We start from the raw sequence: 17,696 nt of genomic DNA, 5'->3' as shown, positions 1-17,696 counted from the left end.
ATTCACAGTTTGTCTCCCTTCAAAAGATGGCTCACTTTTCATTAAGAAGACATTTTGATACAACTGAAGAGTGTGAATAATACTTCTTTTAGGATTAAAAACTACATAAACATTCCCTGTAGTAAATGGTGTGGTTTTTTTCTTTTTGTTTTCTTAGCTTTAGGTTATCCTTGGTTTATGTTTTCAAGGTCTTTTCTATAATTCTGGAGGATAATAAAGAAAGAAAGTTTGTTATTAGGAAAAGGTTCTTCCCCCAGAGGATGGGTGGGTGGGTGTGGGAACAGGCTCCCCAGAACAGTGGTCACAGCACCAAGCCTGAGAGAGTTCAAGAATTGTTTGGATTATACTCTCAGGCACATGATGCAATTCTTGGAGTGTCCTGTGTTGGGCCAGGAATTGGTCTTGATGATCCTTGTGGGTCCCTTCCAACTCGGGATATTCTATGATTCTATGAATACTTTTGCTTGATTTGGAGCAGTTCAATTCACCTGCTTCTGCCTCAGTCATCTTGTAAAACTAAAACATGGAGAACTTAAACATCTGTAAAATAAGGAATTAATTCAATTCAATGCCCTAAATTGACACAGAGGGATGTCAAAGTGTTTAAATGAAAACTAATGCTATTTTCAATTTTGAAAGATGGTATTACAGAATGAAGAACACTAAATCACAGGCTGCTACTAATAATTCCCCTGGCATAGATAACTCAAGGAGAGTGCTCAGGGAAGCTTTAGTCCACTCCTGGGCTTTACTTGGCATGGCCTATGCTCCTGTGTTGTGGAACATGATCTGACACAATTATGTGACTGTGCCTTCACCTCTTTTTGCTTCCCAGGAACTGTATTTCCCTGGGACCTTTCAGATGTCCTTGCTAATTTTGTGCCTTAATTTTCCTAGTATTTTATGCAATACTTTGTTCTCTATATTAATAGTTCTTTAAATGGATAACATGGACAAACTTAGATGTTACAGTTCTCTAAGGAAGCTAGAGAAGTCTTCTAGCTGTTAGCAATATATGCTTTAGCAGATAAATTTATCATTTGCTGACCCAGGAAGAAAACCCAAATTAGTTAGATGTCAAAAAAAAAAAAAAAAGTACAGACCTATAATAGCTCAGCAAGTGTCATCCTGGATGTCTTGTGAATGTCTTCCTCTAGTCCCTTGTCCAGACTGGTGTTCCTGCAGCTCAGTGCAGATCCTGGCATGACTGAGAACAAAATGCTACAGAATTATTCTGAAATGCACATCAGACTGACAGTGATGGCATTTAGGTGGCTGAAATCCTCTCTCTTTTAAAAGTGCTAGATAATTTTTCTTGACAGTATTACCGTGACAAGGACTATTCTGTGCCTTTCATGCCTTGAGCCGTCGCCTCTCAGCTTATGTTCTTTGCAGACACAGGGCTGGTTCTGTGTTGCTGTGCAGCTGACACAAATATATCTGTCTTTCAAACTTCATATGACTAATGTTGATGTATGTTTTATTTTTGCTGGAACTGTTTGGTTTATAAATGTGTTTCAACTGTAGCTCTTAGTTTATATTTTCACACTCTGAAAAACTGTCTTCGGGTTTTTTCCACATTTTTATAAGTGCTTTTTGGTCCAACGTAATATATCTTGTGTACCTATATTCTGTCCAAAAGCTATTATTCCTTTCTCTCTCTGTTGAAACACTTTTTTCTGATTTTTTTTTTCCTACCCTTTTATCTCAAAACTTGGACACAGATTTTTACAGACATTGAGAAGCCTGTTTGAAATCCATGGGACTCAGTCTCCTAATGGCCCTTCTAAATTCAGGCTATTTGATCTGATTGCTTCAGCAGTTAAGTTTTTGTGATTTCGACACCAACTCTAAAGCTTCCAGCTAAACTCAACCTCACACATCTCAATCCCTTTTTAGATCTTCATTAATATTTGTGTTTGTTTAAAATTGATTTCATGTCTTTATCTGCTCTTCAAAGTTTTCAGATTTCTACTCTGAATTAATAAAATGATACTTAAAGCTTCACAGAGTTATTCTGTGAACAAAAGATTTCAACCGCATTATAGGTATAAATTTTAACTAGGAATTTCTTAATTACATAATTCTGGTATACTTCTTATTAATTATATACTTAGTCCAGTAATTTCAGTAAAACATTCAAGCTGAGAGTTAAACATTTATTTTGTTGAAATGTGACTGTAGTATATCAGATCCATCCTCTTTCACGGAGAGAGCTAAGTAAAGTTAATTCCAGTAATTGTGCATGTAACAGTGCTATTGTATATAGTGGATTTCTGTTCTGCTTTATTGCATAATAAAGATAATTTCTCTACCACCAGGTAAAGAACGTCTTGCTGACTGCTTGGGAATTACTCCTCTTCAAGCCAGTCAATTTATAGAAAGTTTTATGCAAAAATACAAGAAAGTGCATGAATTTACAAAGAAAACCATTGAGCAATGCCGAAATAAAGGTAATCCAAAGTCTGTGACCACATTTAATGTACTGATCAGCACTGTTTGACAGTGGTGAAGACAAACATTCAGCTCATCCCAAATTCTGATCGTTATAATACAAGAAAAAAGATGGAAGATCATTTCTTGGTGAATCAGGTTTGGGGTTTTGTTTCTTTTTTTTAACCCTAAAAGGAGCTGCTTAAGCCTGTCTGCCTTTTCTCAGAAAGATGCTAACAGAGTAAGACATCTGTTCTCAGAGTGAACCCTACTTAATGTCAAGTTACACTGCGTCATTTTGACATATGATGTACTCCAACACAAAGAAGCCCAGGGAATCTTTTACTTAATAAATAGGCTACATGGCTGCTGGACTGTGGAAGCTCAACCAATTACACAGCCAATTTTTTAAAACTTATTTTTTATTTGCATCAGTCAGAATTTATGTGCTTGAAGTTCAGGTGGTAGCTGTGATGACAGATGTGTGCAGAGTGCTTCTTGGAGCCAGCAGCTGCAAACTCTTCTTGCATCAAATTTGTTGTTAGTCTACATATTCATTTATATTTAGTGAATCCTAGGAGTGCAGTAATTTGAGGAGAGAAAACATAGCTGCTTGAAATATTGTCTTTTAAAAGCTAATTAGCAGAACTGTCAAAATTGAGTTCTTTTGTTTCTTAATAGGGCACGCAGTACTAAGACATTTTGTAGAAATAAATAGTAAATTTACAATATAATGTTACCCATCATTGTATGTCACGATAGAAACATGTAATTGACTTCTAGTCATGAAAATGGGTAGTATTCCTTTTTTGTACTTTGTAGGGCCTAAAAATCTGCTGGTAGCATGAACTGTCATTGTGTCATGCAGTTGTGTTCCTTCATTCATTAATGCTAGTCAAGAAAAGTGAAGCTACTGAACAATATATTTTCAGCTAGAATTGAGCCCAACATAATGTACCTAGTAAAATATTACACAGTATTACACGTTTATTATATATTTATGATCTATTTAAAATAGCAGCATTCTTTTCTTAAAAATGAATGCATTTCAATAAACAAACTTCTGTGGTAAAAAATCTGATTTATAAGTTCAGTAGACAAGAGTGTCATGACTAATGTTCTAATGTCAAGGCACACTTGTTTAATTACTTCTTACTCCTCCTTGCACTGCTGTCTATCAACCATTTTTTTAACCATTAATGGTAGAAGAGTAATCTGTTTAGGTTGTACAACCTCTAAAAATCTGCAGCAGATCAGCATTATTTAATATTTTTCTTGTTAATCCACCTCAGATTCTAACTTTCCAACAAAAACATTCCAACCTAGTGAGGTCATATTAAGGTAATTTTTCTTTATCTGCAGTTCAAAGGTGAGCAGCATCCACCCTACTAATATTATTTAGGTGTTATGAATGTCTGATATTCCATATAGATATGATAAGCTTATAAATAATTATTTTTGATGAAGATATTTGTTATTGTATTTATTACTATATTGCTGTTGTTTTTTAATGAAATTGCTGGCATATTAAAAAGACTACTTTAAGCCCTCATTCAGATATGTATTTGCAGATTAATCATTGACCCCAGACACATCCTCTGCCACTGTTACATGAATGATGGTATTTGTCTGGGGACGCTGATCAGTTATGAGTATTGCAAGGGCGATTCTGTTGTGGAGTCACACCTCATGGGAATAAGGAGATTACAGCAAATCTATTTTTACCTGAGAATATAATATTTCAACAGTTCCTTCTTTAAATACTGTTCTTTGTGGAAAATCTTAGTTAAACTGGAAGGACTGATTTGCCAAAGAATATCCTAACCCCCAGATAATTCAGTTCCTTGCTCCAAAACTGGTATTTTGGTATCAGCATGTACTAATTCACAGAAAGCAGTATTAATTCAACAGAACCATCTTCTTCCTCTTCACATAAGCCTGAGTATGTGTTGTTCATGGTAAGGTTATAACTTTTTCTTTGAAGAGGTCTCCTTACCACTTGTGCTTGCATGGCTTGGTTGCCACAGAGGAAATGAAGCCATGGCAGACTGAACTTCCATATAATGACAACTCATGGGTAATCAAGGGGATCAGAACTATAACAGAATATTTTTTTAAAGATTTATTTTTAACATGGATGATCTTTTAATTTTTCTTAAAATAAGAAGTTTAGTTTTGAAGATAAGCTAAGTTTTTGTACGTGTTCTTTTGACAAGAGCATCCTCACGTCTCTTTTCCCTCTCGACTCTTCTCTCTTGCCCTCCCAAGTAGTTTTTTTAGCACAGTACATCATTAGTCCTAAGGTAAAACTTTAACTGTGTTTTCATATGTTTCTTTTAAACTAAAAACCCCCACCACACTAAAGTTAAGACAGTTTGGCTGTGAAAGAAACACAGAAATGCCACATAAAGAAAATTGAAAAAAAAAAAGATATAATTTGTTTTTTTTTTCCCCAAAACTATTTTATATTTTTGGAATATATTCATTACTGATTTAATTACTTTACAAATTGATTTTTCTTTACTATTCCCAAGTAAACTACTCATTGCATGGAAAGCTCTAATTATGGCTGCTAATAGATAGCTAATTCTGCTAGGTATTTATAGTTTCATCTCCCACAGAGAGAGTTTGGTGGTTTATCAGTAGACATTCCTAATGAAAATACAGCTTTAATGAACAGAAGTTTTCCTTGTATAACATGTACCAATAATCTGAGTGAAATAATTATTAAATCCAAAATACAATAAGCATTTAAAGTTTAAATAAGGTCTGTTTTCAGAGTACAAAATATTAAATTGACTCGGACAGCGCATAATTACAAATATCTATATTATCTTCAAAAAGAATATTTGAAATTTAATCACTCTGAGAACACTAATTTCTGTTTAAATCCTACCAGGTTATGTGGTTTCCATAATGGGACGTAAAAGACCCCTGGCCAATATCAATGCCCAGGATTACAAACTGCGCACTCAAGCAGAGAGGCAGGCTGTCAATTTTGTTGTTCAAGGTAAAGAACTGCCCACTACCTTCCTGCTTATCTACCTGTCTCTTTATCTCTGCTTGGCTTTAGTGGGCAACAATTCTGGTAATCTCAGAAGAATGAACATTTAGTTGTCTACTGGAGGAAGTGTGAAGTTTTACTATGAAAGAGAAGTTAAAATGATGTAATCTGACTGTCTTGGAAATTGCTAGTAAACAACAACAATAATAACAACAACAACAGTATAGATGTTTTGCTACATTGGAGTGCTCTGTGGTGGTTAAATAATACATACTGTGTATAGAGAGAATATCTGGAATTCAGTTTTTCTGATGCACTGTTGTATTTAAACATTTTCCTTTCTAGTTTTCATAGTTTTTTTTTCCTTATGGTTTTTTGTGATTCTGGTTTTTATTTTTTCTGGTTTTTTTTTTTTCAGAAATATAAAACATTACAAGAGTCGTGTGTTGTTAGTATTTGTTTTGAAACCCCACTCATTCGTTGTAAGAAACATTCAAACTTAATTCTGTGAAGGGCAAGAAAAAAGATATTTTTTCAGAGAAAAACATTGCCAATTTACCATATAGATTGAAAATGTAGAAATCAGCAGTAAGTGCTTACATGCTAGTTAATCTGATGCATTAATATACTCTGTTTAAATCACTTGGGGTTCAGTTGTGTACAGAGTTTAGCTACCGAAGGGAAAAAAACAACCTGAGCTGCCAGTCCCAGACTGAGATGCTTCCTAACAAGCTATCCCTTGGAAGAATTACTTTTTAATTGGGTGATGCTGACAAGGTTTTCCTTAAGTTATATTGGAAGTGTACAATTTACAGGCAAGTGAAAAGTGCTTTCTAGACATGGTGATGGAGTTCTCCTTATAAAGTGATTTGGATTTTCCTTTTGAAAGGATTGTGTGCTGGGTTTTTTTTTTTTCTCTCCAAATATTATTCATTTTAATGTTTCATCTTTAAAATGACATAAGTATTTATGCCATGTTTGACACTCCTTATAATTTGTAACTGACTTTAAGTACTGTCTCTGCAAGGACACCTACAGATCTAGAATTCTAATATATACCCTTTTGCTTGAGTAATAGTTGTGCTTGAGTGACGGTGCCTTTCTGTAGGAGGCCCCCACTTGTAGAATTTTAAAATATCCTTGTAAGATCTGCAGCAAAGGTTTATGGGCATCCCTGTCCAGCCTTCTCCAGAGCCTCGTGCTCAGTTTAGCTGGCTCCCATCCAGCTGGATGGAGCCCCTCCAGGTGAAGGCACGATGCTTGAGCCAACACAGCGAGTCCTGCTGAGCTTACAGTGCACCATTAATGAGGAAACACGGCCCTCTGAGCAGCACTTGCTCTGTCCATCTGTCCCAAGAGCTGGAGCTGAGGCAAAGCTATCACAGGACTGTCTACCAAACACTCATTCCTAAGTACCTACAATAATATTGTCATAGTTCATTGTTGGACAAATCTGATGAAAAATAATGTAGTTGTTACTCAAAACATTTGATATTATAAGGTGCGATAAAACAAGGATGAAAAACTCTAAAATATTTGGTATTCCCAAATTTTATAAAAAATTTCGTTCTAGATTACAATGATTTTTTAATTTCAGGATTTCAGCCATGAGATAATACTTTAGGAATGTAAAAACTTAATAAATTATACTAAAACCTTTTATCATAGTTAGTGAACTAAACTACATTTAATTTATGTGTTCTATAACTATACCTAATAGTCTAATTAATTTAAGTAGTTTGCATTTTGGTTATGGTAGCAACAATTGGTAGCAGACTTCTTCTGATGCATGACAATATTGAGAGGAATGTAGAGTTTCAGCTTTTACTTACTGCAGCTGGGTTTCTCACACTTCTTTCATTTTTTCTCTTTTTGGATATTTCCCAGTTCAATAGTTTTCACCAATCTACAGCATATATTCTTCAGTTATAATTCAGCTCTACCTATCCACATAGAGCAACCCATTCATTTTATCTTTTATTATTTATTTATAGTTGTGACAAAATCAACCAGAAGGATATATAATTATTTTCTTTTTAAAAATTTAAAGTAGCTTATCTCTAAAGATCATATCTCAGAAAAAATTATTTTGAGAATTCTTTTATATTTTATTACTTTACATTTTTTCATGAAGAATATATATAGAACGTATGTATTGTGATGGACTAAATGCTCAATTACATAGTTTTGTTCTCGTGATCACTAAGTTACATGACCTTTGCTAAAACATGGTTTCCTACCTTTTATACCAATGTGTCCCTTTTTGTGATGTGTTGAATCAATTTGACACATCATTTGAACAGGAAAACAAGACAAGTATTTGAGGCTAAACTCGCAGTCAGACATTGCCATCTCTCAGCCATAGGTCTGCACTTGATACAGTCAATGACCAAAACAGTCTCAGCACGGGATTCAGAGGAGACAGTTTGTCACAGAAAACTGTGGAGGAAGAAGAGCTGTTAAGTCTGAGTCCTTGTTCTCTTAGACATTCTCCCTTAGCCAGAAGGGCCAACCCCAGGGAAGTGGTCATGGCACCAAACCTGACAGAGTTCAAGAAGTGTCTGGATGGTGCTCTTGGACATATGGTTCAGATTTAGTGTCCTGCAAGGAGCAGGGAGTTGGACTTCATGATCCTTATAGGTCCCTTCTGAGTGGGGGTATCCTATGATTCTATGAGTATCTCCCAGCACAGTACCCTTACGATTTGCCTACCTGGCTGTTCCTTATCCCTACTCTGATAGTTGAACCATTTGGAAGAAAGAATTCAAAATTTGTTGAGTTACACAGTGCGAGGGCAACATCTGTGGTCTCGGACATTTAGGATATCTGATGGGACGAAGAAGATTATGGCTTCCAATCCTTACCTAAAGGATTGTTTCTGCATTTTATCTGATAAATCTTTTATGTCAAATGTATGGTTCAGAACAGAGCCTTTCACCAAACTACAGGTCTGGAGAATCATTCTACCTCTTGATCACCAGAAATATGTTGTCTATTATGTACCATGACACTGTTTTATGCACCACTGCTCTTAACACTGTAATGTAATGAATATATGGATATACATCACATACACATGGAAATATGGAAAAGTACAAAATTAAGGTTCCAAATTGAAATGCAGCACTGAAACAATGTTCTGACCTTTTGTGACAATAAATTTTAATTGATTTATAGATAAATTTTAATTCAAACTTAGATAATTTCAGACCTTTTTTTATAAAAAGGAATTTTTCAACCTATAGCTATGACTGACAAATTCACCTTTAATTTACACATAATTTCATATTGTTATTTTCTAGTTTTAATTAACATGTAATTATTTTGTTTGTTATTTATTAATCTTATAATCTGTTTCACATATTACATTAATTGGATCTGCTAGTTTTGAAAATTCTTCTAATTCAGAATCTTCAGATGTTTTTCATTCCTATGCCATAGTTCCAAGAAGAACGTTTTCCTTTTGCGTGCTTTAAATTAAAAGCAGATCACTTTCTTTCATAGGCTCTGCAGCTGATCTTTGTAAAATGGCTATGGTGAAGATTTTTACCTCTGTTGTCGTTTCTCCCACTTTAACAGCCAGGTTAGTAATGAATGACTGCAAAACTGTTTGTTCTTAAAACAAAATTGGTTGAAATGAATATATTTCTGGCATTTTAAGCAGCTGTAGAAATGTCATGTATGCCTCTGAATCTTTTAACAAGCAAAGACTTGTGAGATGGTTTTATACATTTAAAGTTACATCTTTGTACTTTAATGGTTGGATCTGTAAATCCATCCCAAGGCAATAAAATGCCCCAGGGCCATTTAAACTCAGTCAGATCCAGTTCAGTGGTAGTTCTGCATCTTTGAAATCAAGCCCACTGATCATATCCTTCCTGTATTTTGAGGGTATTGTACAGTGGGAATTGAACATTCAATGGGCTGGGAAAAAAAACAGGAATCAGGAAACCAGTACTCAAGCAAAATAAATGAACATTTTTTATTCTTGTATAGATGGCTTTCCTTTGCTAAAGAAAAGCTTGGTCATCATGATTCTCTTCTGCTGTGACTGCTGAGAGTTGGGCAGGAGATCACAGAACATCCTCAAGAGTTTTACACCACTAGCAGAAATAATGAAGTCTACTTTTCCTGTAAAAAGGATGGAGGGGATGGTGCAGAGAGCCAGGGAGCATTATTATTTGCTGAAATAGAAAGATACTTTGAAGTCAAACAGGCACAAAAAAACCCAAACAAATGGGTTCTCATCTTGTGTAATGCTGTAGTAAACAATCCAGTGGCACATGAATTTGTGCAGTACAAGTTCAAATAAAAGCAGAGATAGCAGACAGTGCAGAACATCAGTGTTTCTGTCATCTAGAAGGGGTAATAATAACTTAGCTGTAGCAATCATGTGTTAAGGACTTCAGTGGGTATTTAGGTTACAAAGGAACAGGGTTTGGCCTTCCAAATATACTTGGCAATTATGTGTTATATCCAACCTATAAATACTCTGTGTGTGTGTGTGTGTATGTGTGTGTGTATCATTTACACACAGTGGTGTTGTTTTATTTGATCCGTGTTTGAAAACGTAATTTTTAATTACAAATATAAATTCCACTTTTTGAATTCAAAGTTAGAGTCAGTCGTTCCTATGCCAAAAATAAAACTGTTGAGTGTTCTTGGTAGTACAGATCTGAAATGGGAAATGATTCTTTGGTGGAGATGATTCTTTGGATCCTGCCTGCATTCAGACAATGGTACATTTCTGTGTTAAATGTTGGATGATGCACTATCACATATTGCATTCTACATTTTCAGGCAGATTCTCTGCACTGATTATAATTCTTTTTGATACCTGAGTTGAATGAAGAGACCAGAATCTGATGGCTGTGGCATGGATGAAAATTTCTGTATCAGTAGCAAGCAAAACTTTGAGTTAGATTAGTGATAGAGGAGTAGCCAACAGTGTTTAGTAGGGGAGGCAAGTGAAGGTGATGAGAGGGCAAAGAACATACTCCCTTCTGCAGTTCCTACCTGGCACACAGATCTTTAGATTCAGTAACTGGCTGTTTGTTGTCTGAGAAAGCCAAATGTCATGTCTGATAAAGCTCATGAATGTTTTCTTCTCTCTCAACAGAAAATTTTGCTTCGGTTTTTATTTCTCAAAACTATTTATTTTAAAGAAGTAGTGTCACCAAATGGCTGAGGAGGTAACAGATATGGGGAAATATTGGAGTTTTACATGTTGAAATTCCTTGTGAAAGCGTAGGGGAATGGCTACACCAGACAACAACAAAGTATCACTGCCTATCCTGCTTATTCTTATCATAAACGTCACAGCTGGGAAAGATCAAAACTGCAAGGACATGTCAAAGAGATAGACTAGTTTAAACAAGAATTTTGAACTCCTGCCAGCCATTAACAACTGGATGGCTTTGCTAGAGGAGAGTGTTTCAATAGTCAATAATGGCTCCTTGCTGTAATATTTAGTAGGTACTTATGGCCAGAGTTGTCAGAAAAGCACAATCAATGCCTTTATAAATTCTGTGAACACTCACCAGTTTGGACAGTGGCATTTGAAAGCATCAGTGGGGTGTTGCCAAAAGAGTATGGGACTGAAACTTGAAATATTGTGTTTCCACTTGCCTGCCAGGTGACATTCAGTTAGTTATTTTTTCAGTAGTCTGTTTCTTGATTTTCTTATCAGTCAAGTTAGGATAATGATCCTAACATCCTTTATGAAGCCCTTTGAAAAATATTGTTAAAAGGAAGTGTGTACATAATCGGTGCTCTTGTTGTAACAGTGGGAAGGCACAGTAGCTCTTCCAAAATGAGAATATAATCAATCTCCTATTATCATCCCATCAGATCATATTCATTCCAAAGATAGCACACTACTATCTTTTCTTCTATCTTCAGCCCCTTGTAAGTATCTCTATTTCCCTATTAGAATTTCTAATTTTGGAAACAGAATTTTCGCTTTGAACAGTATATCAAAGGGAAATATAATTTTTACAGGCTTTAGAAGTGTTTATGAGCATTTACACTGGGAGACAGTATCCTGTTAAGCATAGCTAAGTTTTGGCTAATGCTCAACATTTTGTCTTCCTTACCTTGGAAATAAAGAAAAAATAATTCTGGGTAAGGTCTTACAGTTTTTAGTGTTAGTTTGCAGTCTTCACTCACAGCACTGCTTTCATTGTTCTGCACTGTAAGCTGTTCAGCTGTGAGCAAGCTCTGACCCAACAGTGTGAAACTTTCATCTGACTAGCAGCTCATAGATTTTCAGTTATTGTTTGCACATATGATACTGCATTTGGAAGTCAGGGAAAGGTAATCAAGTCACATTTTCATGAGGCTTCATCAGAGAGGCCTTCTTGATGAAACAGGATATTCCACTGTGACTGATCAATTCTGTTTTGTCAACTAGCAGTCTCATTTTTCTCTTTGTGTTCCTTCATCTTTTAATTCAAATGCCAGCCTAGCAGATTATGCTTTGACAGTAAAAAGTCAATCAGTTACCTGGAAATAATTTTACAGAAACCAGGAAAAGTAGCATTAAATGCAACACATATGATATGGATCTGATATTAGTATGAGTTGGCTACTGGTATCTCTGCATATTGTGTGGCACTGACAAGTAATCACAATTTCTTCAGACTTCTTCCATATTACCTAGATCTTTCTTAAGATGCTGTTCTGCTGCTGCTGGCCAAGTTGCTTGCTGAAAATGTGCTGCTGACATAAATTATTCAAGTGCCAGCTTTTACCTGTCTGATGCAATCCACAGAACCTCCACATGATGTTTCCTGCAGGCAGATGATAGCAAAGAAACTTCTGAAGTGAGATCAAGGCATGCAGTAGCAGCTGAAAGAAAGATTTATGGAACTGATGAGAGGGTAAAGGTACTCGATGAACTCAGATGGACAGTTGTAGTTCTTTTCAGTGTTTAAAACATCACTGCAGTGGCAGACACATGGAAACTTGGTGAGAAAGAAGGATGCTGGCAAACTGTGGAAGAATTGCTGCCTATAGCAATGATTGTACATATTATCACTTTGCAAGCTGAAGCTGCACTGATGGTTACCCAAAGTCTACCTGATGCTACATGAACTTCTGAGGAAGTCATTAAAGATGATAATATCCCAACAACATGCAAATTAATTTTAACAAGTCTACAGAACTATTGAGTAATTTGGTGTGAATCCAGAAATTCTGCTTTCTCACCAATTTATTGTTCCTTCAGCACTGGACCTGTGCCACGAACACACAGCTTTACTTCTTAGCATGTCTGGAGCCTAGTTAAAGAGAGAGGTTCAGCCACAGGCCAGATCTAAATGAGTGATCTGAAAAGGAAAAGCCACCAGCAAATAAAAGGAAAAGGTATATTTTCTTGGTCCCAGCTGCTTTTCAATAGCAGTGGATGCTGGAGGTTTTGTATGTCTTCCTCAATGAACAAACTCCTTAATCAACCTAATGATTTTCTGAGCTGGTGAGCTGTAAATGCAGCTCACTTCTGCAGATAGGTAAATTAGTTAGAAACAGCCCCTATCATCCCAGGAACAAGCATTTTGTTTTGTGACCTGGATTTTTTTCAGATACAAGTCATGTGATAAATCACACATGATTCATTTGTTGGAAGTGGCTTCAGTTTTAGTATGACACAAGAATCCAGAGGCATTTTTATAAGGTGTATAGGGATTCAATCATTATTACTTTATGAACTTCTTATCATTTCTCAGATTCATACAAGAAGGCATACTAATAAACCCAACTTCATGATTACATCATAGTTTCAACCAAATACATTCAGTAAAATGCTTAGAGCTGCTGCTATGTGTGTTGATTTTCTTTAACTCTGAGCATAAATCTTACTTCCCTTTATCTGTTTCTTCAGGAATTAAATAGTTGTTTTTAATCATGTTTCTTCTCTACCAGTTAACCAGGATTTTCAAGTAAATGCTTATTGCTCTGGTACTCTGCCCACAGTTCCCACCCAGGATATGGATTAACTCTAGCAGGATGGTCAATTTTTACCTATAGCCTAATACTGGAGAAATAGAATCACAAGGAAAAGATAAAAGTTTTGGATTCTGCTTGAGAGGAGAGTAAGATTGTTGTTTCACACACAAATGCTTTTGTTTCAGTAGCAGAAGTTCCCAGATTGTATTGCTATGTCAGAAATGACTGGGAACTCTCCATAGCTGCTGTCCCAGACCAATATGTAGCTCTTCGCCTCCCAAAGTGGCCAAGTAACATTGAATTTCTAGGCAGGCTGTAACTTAGGAAAATCATCACTTTCCTTAAGCATTCAAGCAGTATTTTGCATGCATCCACAAGATGGTGAACTGTTACCTGAACACTTCATGCACAGTAAGCCAGAGCAAGTCAGTTATTCTTTATAGAAAGAACAAAATATATTTAATATGCTTAAATATCACAGCCAAAAAGGACATTCACGATGTAGCAGGTTTTTCAGGGTTCCTTTATGTGAGTTGTTGGATGCAAATAAATGTATTTCATTTATAAACCCCTTTTGTAGGTCACCTTTTAGATTAGTATGTTTTCAAACACTTTGGATACATGCAAAAATTCTATTATCTTTAATTAACCATCTGTTCAGTTTCCTTCTCTTCATGATGTAGCTGCTGAGAAAACCAATTTCATAAATTAGCTGGATTTTTATGGTTAAAATGTTAAAATATCTTGGTCTTTATCATGGAAACACTGGAAGAGGTAGCTTAAAGTTAATGCAAGTGACATTTATGCAGGCATGATGTATCTTGAGCTATAACCTTTATAGTACCACATTAGAAATCCTGATAGATGCAGCTTCAAAAAAAAAAAAAAAACAAAACAGGGAAACTCTACAAAATATTATAAAATTATCATAACCTTGTTCCTTAGTTACGTGACAACTTAATAGACATTTTGTCCACTGGAATCTGTGGGGAAACTGTGGCAGAGCTAAATAACAGGTAGTATTAGTAGTATCAGAAAAAAAATGAATAGTGTTTTAGTGCAGGGAACATGGATATTTCTAAGAAGGATCGGATCCAACATCCATCTGGCCCATTATTGCTGAGTGTGGCCAGTAGCAGATGCTTCAGGAGGGAGGTGTAAGATCTGTAGTAGGGTAGCCTGTCTGTCTGCAGATTTTCATCTTCCTCTACTTGTGGGGATGAGTCTAAGTTCTGAAACATAAGATTTAAAAGTCTTCCCAAAAATTCATTGTATGTTGTCATTTCTAAATGTTCTTGAAATCCACGCAAGTGTTTGTTACATGAGCAGCCATTCTGACTTTTTCTGACAATGTCTTTCATTACATGCCTTTTAAACCAATATTTTATTTTATTAAATATTTATTTATTGAGTGTGAATGTCTCAGATTTTCAAGTCATTAAATTCTTCTTTTCAGTAACAAAACATAAAACTTATTTTCATTGGTTTTTTGGTGTTTGGTTTTGGGTTTTTTTTCATATATCCCTATTTGTCTGATTTCAAAATACGTTACTGTTTTTATCTTTTTTTTTTTTCCTAACCACTTAAAAGCTTTTATGCTTTTTGGGGATTTTTTTAAACTTATTTTTATATACAAAACTTCTAACCATGTACTCCTGTGTCTGCAGCTTTGAAGTCTCCCATTAGGCATTTAGAGGTTTCAGATTCAAAATGAAAAATGTGATATTACTAGTTGGATTATTATTTATTGATCATTGATTTGATTCTGTCAAAAAAAAGGGGTTGCATAGGATTACAAGGGATTACAAGGATATTAATAATTGGGATATAAAATCTAATACTGTTGTTACAGAAAATGTTCACAATTTCAATGATCAGGGACATGGTGTTTTTTTAAATGACAAAAACCTTGTCTGAGTAGAAAATGACTGATTTTACCCCCACAGAGTCAATGCATAGAGTTGGACTTTTCCAGATGTCAGTTCAGAACATCTAAGTCAGAACCAACCTTAGTCCCTTGTCTATAGAAGGAGCATGAATTTAATTAGTTTGAGGAACTCTTGGCACGTTGTAATGTCCCGAAACACTACATGTGGCTGTTAAAAACCAGCCTCTGATAAAGGCTACTATGGCAATCTTGCCTAATTTTCAGGCAATCCAGAAAATAGTTAATAAAATATCAGTTTGTAAATCAAAGGCATTCTTATCATCTGTAGAACAACAACAAAGAAAATACTAGTCTCTGCCTGGTTTGCAGTTTGTAATCCAGCTGGCCATACCTCTTAGCAACAGTTAATGAGAGGAGCTTGCTATTTCAATATTCCTTCAAAGTGAAGAGGATTCAATTAAGCTATTAAGGAAAAGTATAGGGGTTTTTTTTAAACTTCTTTCACTCAAGGTGTGCAACGGTTGGGTGGGTGCATGCACTGGAATGGTGAAAGCTGTGAATTTTGAATGTATAAATTGCTTTGATTTTTTTTCTTTCATGTGTATTGCTGTCAAATTGAATGCTTCCTTCTGTGGAACAGCACATTGCATGCAAGTATTATTACTTTAACAAGCCTGAAAAAATACAGGTGGCCTTGTACTGTAAGATTGTAAGAGCAGAACCCATTAATTTGATGTGAAATGGATAAGAAAAAGAGATAAGAGATCATCAAGAAAATATCTAACTTGACTGATGAACGCTAAGGAGGAAATAGTGTATACTATTTCGCTTCTTTGCATCAATCTAGGAAATCACATTTAGCATTAATTAAATCTTATGTAATACCTTTCATTTGACAATAGAAGATCTCACAAATATTATCCCCATTTTCTAACTGAATTTGCATTGCTTAGGAAAGCAGCAGAGCTAGACAGGGAACCATCAAATGTGAATTTCTAGTTCTGTGTTTAGCAGACAAAACACTGTCCTGAACTTCGACTTAATCACTAGATGTTTAAGATGGGGTAGATGTAACTGCATCTCTGAGCAGTTCCTGAGTTAACTGGCAATGTCACCAAGCTGTGGGCTGTGCTATTCAGGATGATAAGGGTGAGAAACAGGATCCTCCAACCCAGATGGAGAACCAAGCTAAAAGACCTGTGCTGTTTTCAGTATGTGAACTGGAGTATGTAGAGTTGTGTCAAGTTTATTTTGCTGTCCATACAGAAATTGTGAGTTAATTTACATTGCTTCCACAGGTTTTTGGGCATGTATGAAGGTAACACTTAATTTTGGTCCAACCTTGCTCCTCCTGAATGCGATTTTTCCTTTAGAGATGAGGTGATCAGTAGAAACTTTGCTGAGTTGTTTTGAAAATCCTTTTCCTCCATTCCTAAGTTCTGACAAATTTATGATGAAATTTTTATGTATATTGTAAATTCTTCTAAGAAAGGACTTTTCCTTACTAAGTATTCAGAATATATGGTGCTCTTATTCTGACTGAAGGCATGAGACACTACTCTGGTACATACAATAACCAGTCTATCATGTTTTTATTGCACTGGTTTAATCAATGCAATTATTTTCACTTATTCCATTGATTCACAGTTTATTCATCTTTAATATTCACTGTTCTGATTTATATCTTTTACATGTCATTTCAATGATTATGAGGACACTCTTGCTTTAATTAATTTACTTGCATTAGAAATTATAACTTTTCATGTAACTGTATTCTCTTGCTACAGATGATCCTGGTCTTTTCATCTATTTCTTTTTTGTATCCTGTGTCCCAATTTCCTATTAGAAATATGTTAATCTGTTTCCCTCTGCTTCTGACTGTGTTGTGACTAATAATTTAAGAGCTATTATTAGAGCTTACCACACTGTTAGTCAATGTCACATTGTAATTTAAGGCAGCGTGAAACTATCTTAAGAAACTGTGAAAAGTTATTACTAGTAACCATATTGATGTTTCAGCCATTTGTAAAGAAGTATTTACTTGAATAACTGCTAGGTATTAAGAAAAGTCTACAATGGGCATTTAATTTAAATCATGGGATCACAGAACGGTTTGGTTGGGATTGGAAAGGACCTTGAAGGCCATTTAGTTCCATACCCCCTGCCATGGACAGGGGCACCTTCCACAGGACCAAGTTGCTCAGAGCCCCATCCAACCTGGCCTTGAACACTTCCAGGGATGAGGCATCCGTAACTTCTCTGGGCAACTGTTCTCCAGTGCCTCGCCATGCTCATAAAGAAGAATTTCTTCTTTATATCTAATCTATAACCTTGCCCTCGTCATTTTGAAGCTGTTACCCTTGTCCTGTCTCTCTAGGCCCTTGGCAAAATCCCTCTGCATCTCTCTTGTAACCCCTTTAGGTACTG

General features: G+C 35.6%; 1 protein-coding gene across 3 annotated transcripts in view; it reads left to right on the top strand.

The window, feature by feature from the left end:
- The window catches only part of POLN (DNA polymerase nu), a 93,996-nt gene that overhangs the window by 62,815 nt on the left and 13,485 nt on the right, over positions 1-17,696 (top strand). For 2 of the 3 annotated variants that reach the window (XM_017820823.1, XM_017820824.1), the window contains 3 exons: positions 2,322-2,453; positions 5,333-5,443; positions 8,942-9,020. In XM_017820823.1, the coding sequence (XP_017676312.1) occupies positions 2,322-2,453; positions 5,333-5,443; positions 8,942-9,020 (322 nt within the window). Of the gene's footprint in view, positions 1-1,724; positions 1,825-2,321; positions 2,454-5,332; positions 5,444-8,941; positions 9,021-17,696 lie in introns of those variants that run through there. The other variant, XM_017820825.1, reaches the window with a different exon arrangement.

This window comes from Lepidothrix coronata, unplaced genomic scaffold (assembly GCF_001604755.1).
Source record: "Lepidothrix coronata isolate B3197 unplaced genomic scaffold, Lepidothrix_coronata-1.0 Scaffold85, whole genome shotgun sequence".
Classification (NCBI taxonomy): domain Eukaryota; kingdom Metazoa; phylum Chordata; class Aves; order Passeriformes; family Pipridae; genus Lepidothrix; species Lepidothrix coronata.
The sequence above is the reverse complement of the archived record's forward strand: the minus strand, read 5'-3'. Positions and strand labels throughout refer to the sequence as shown.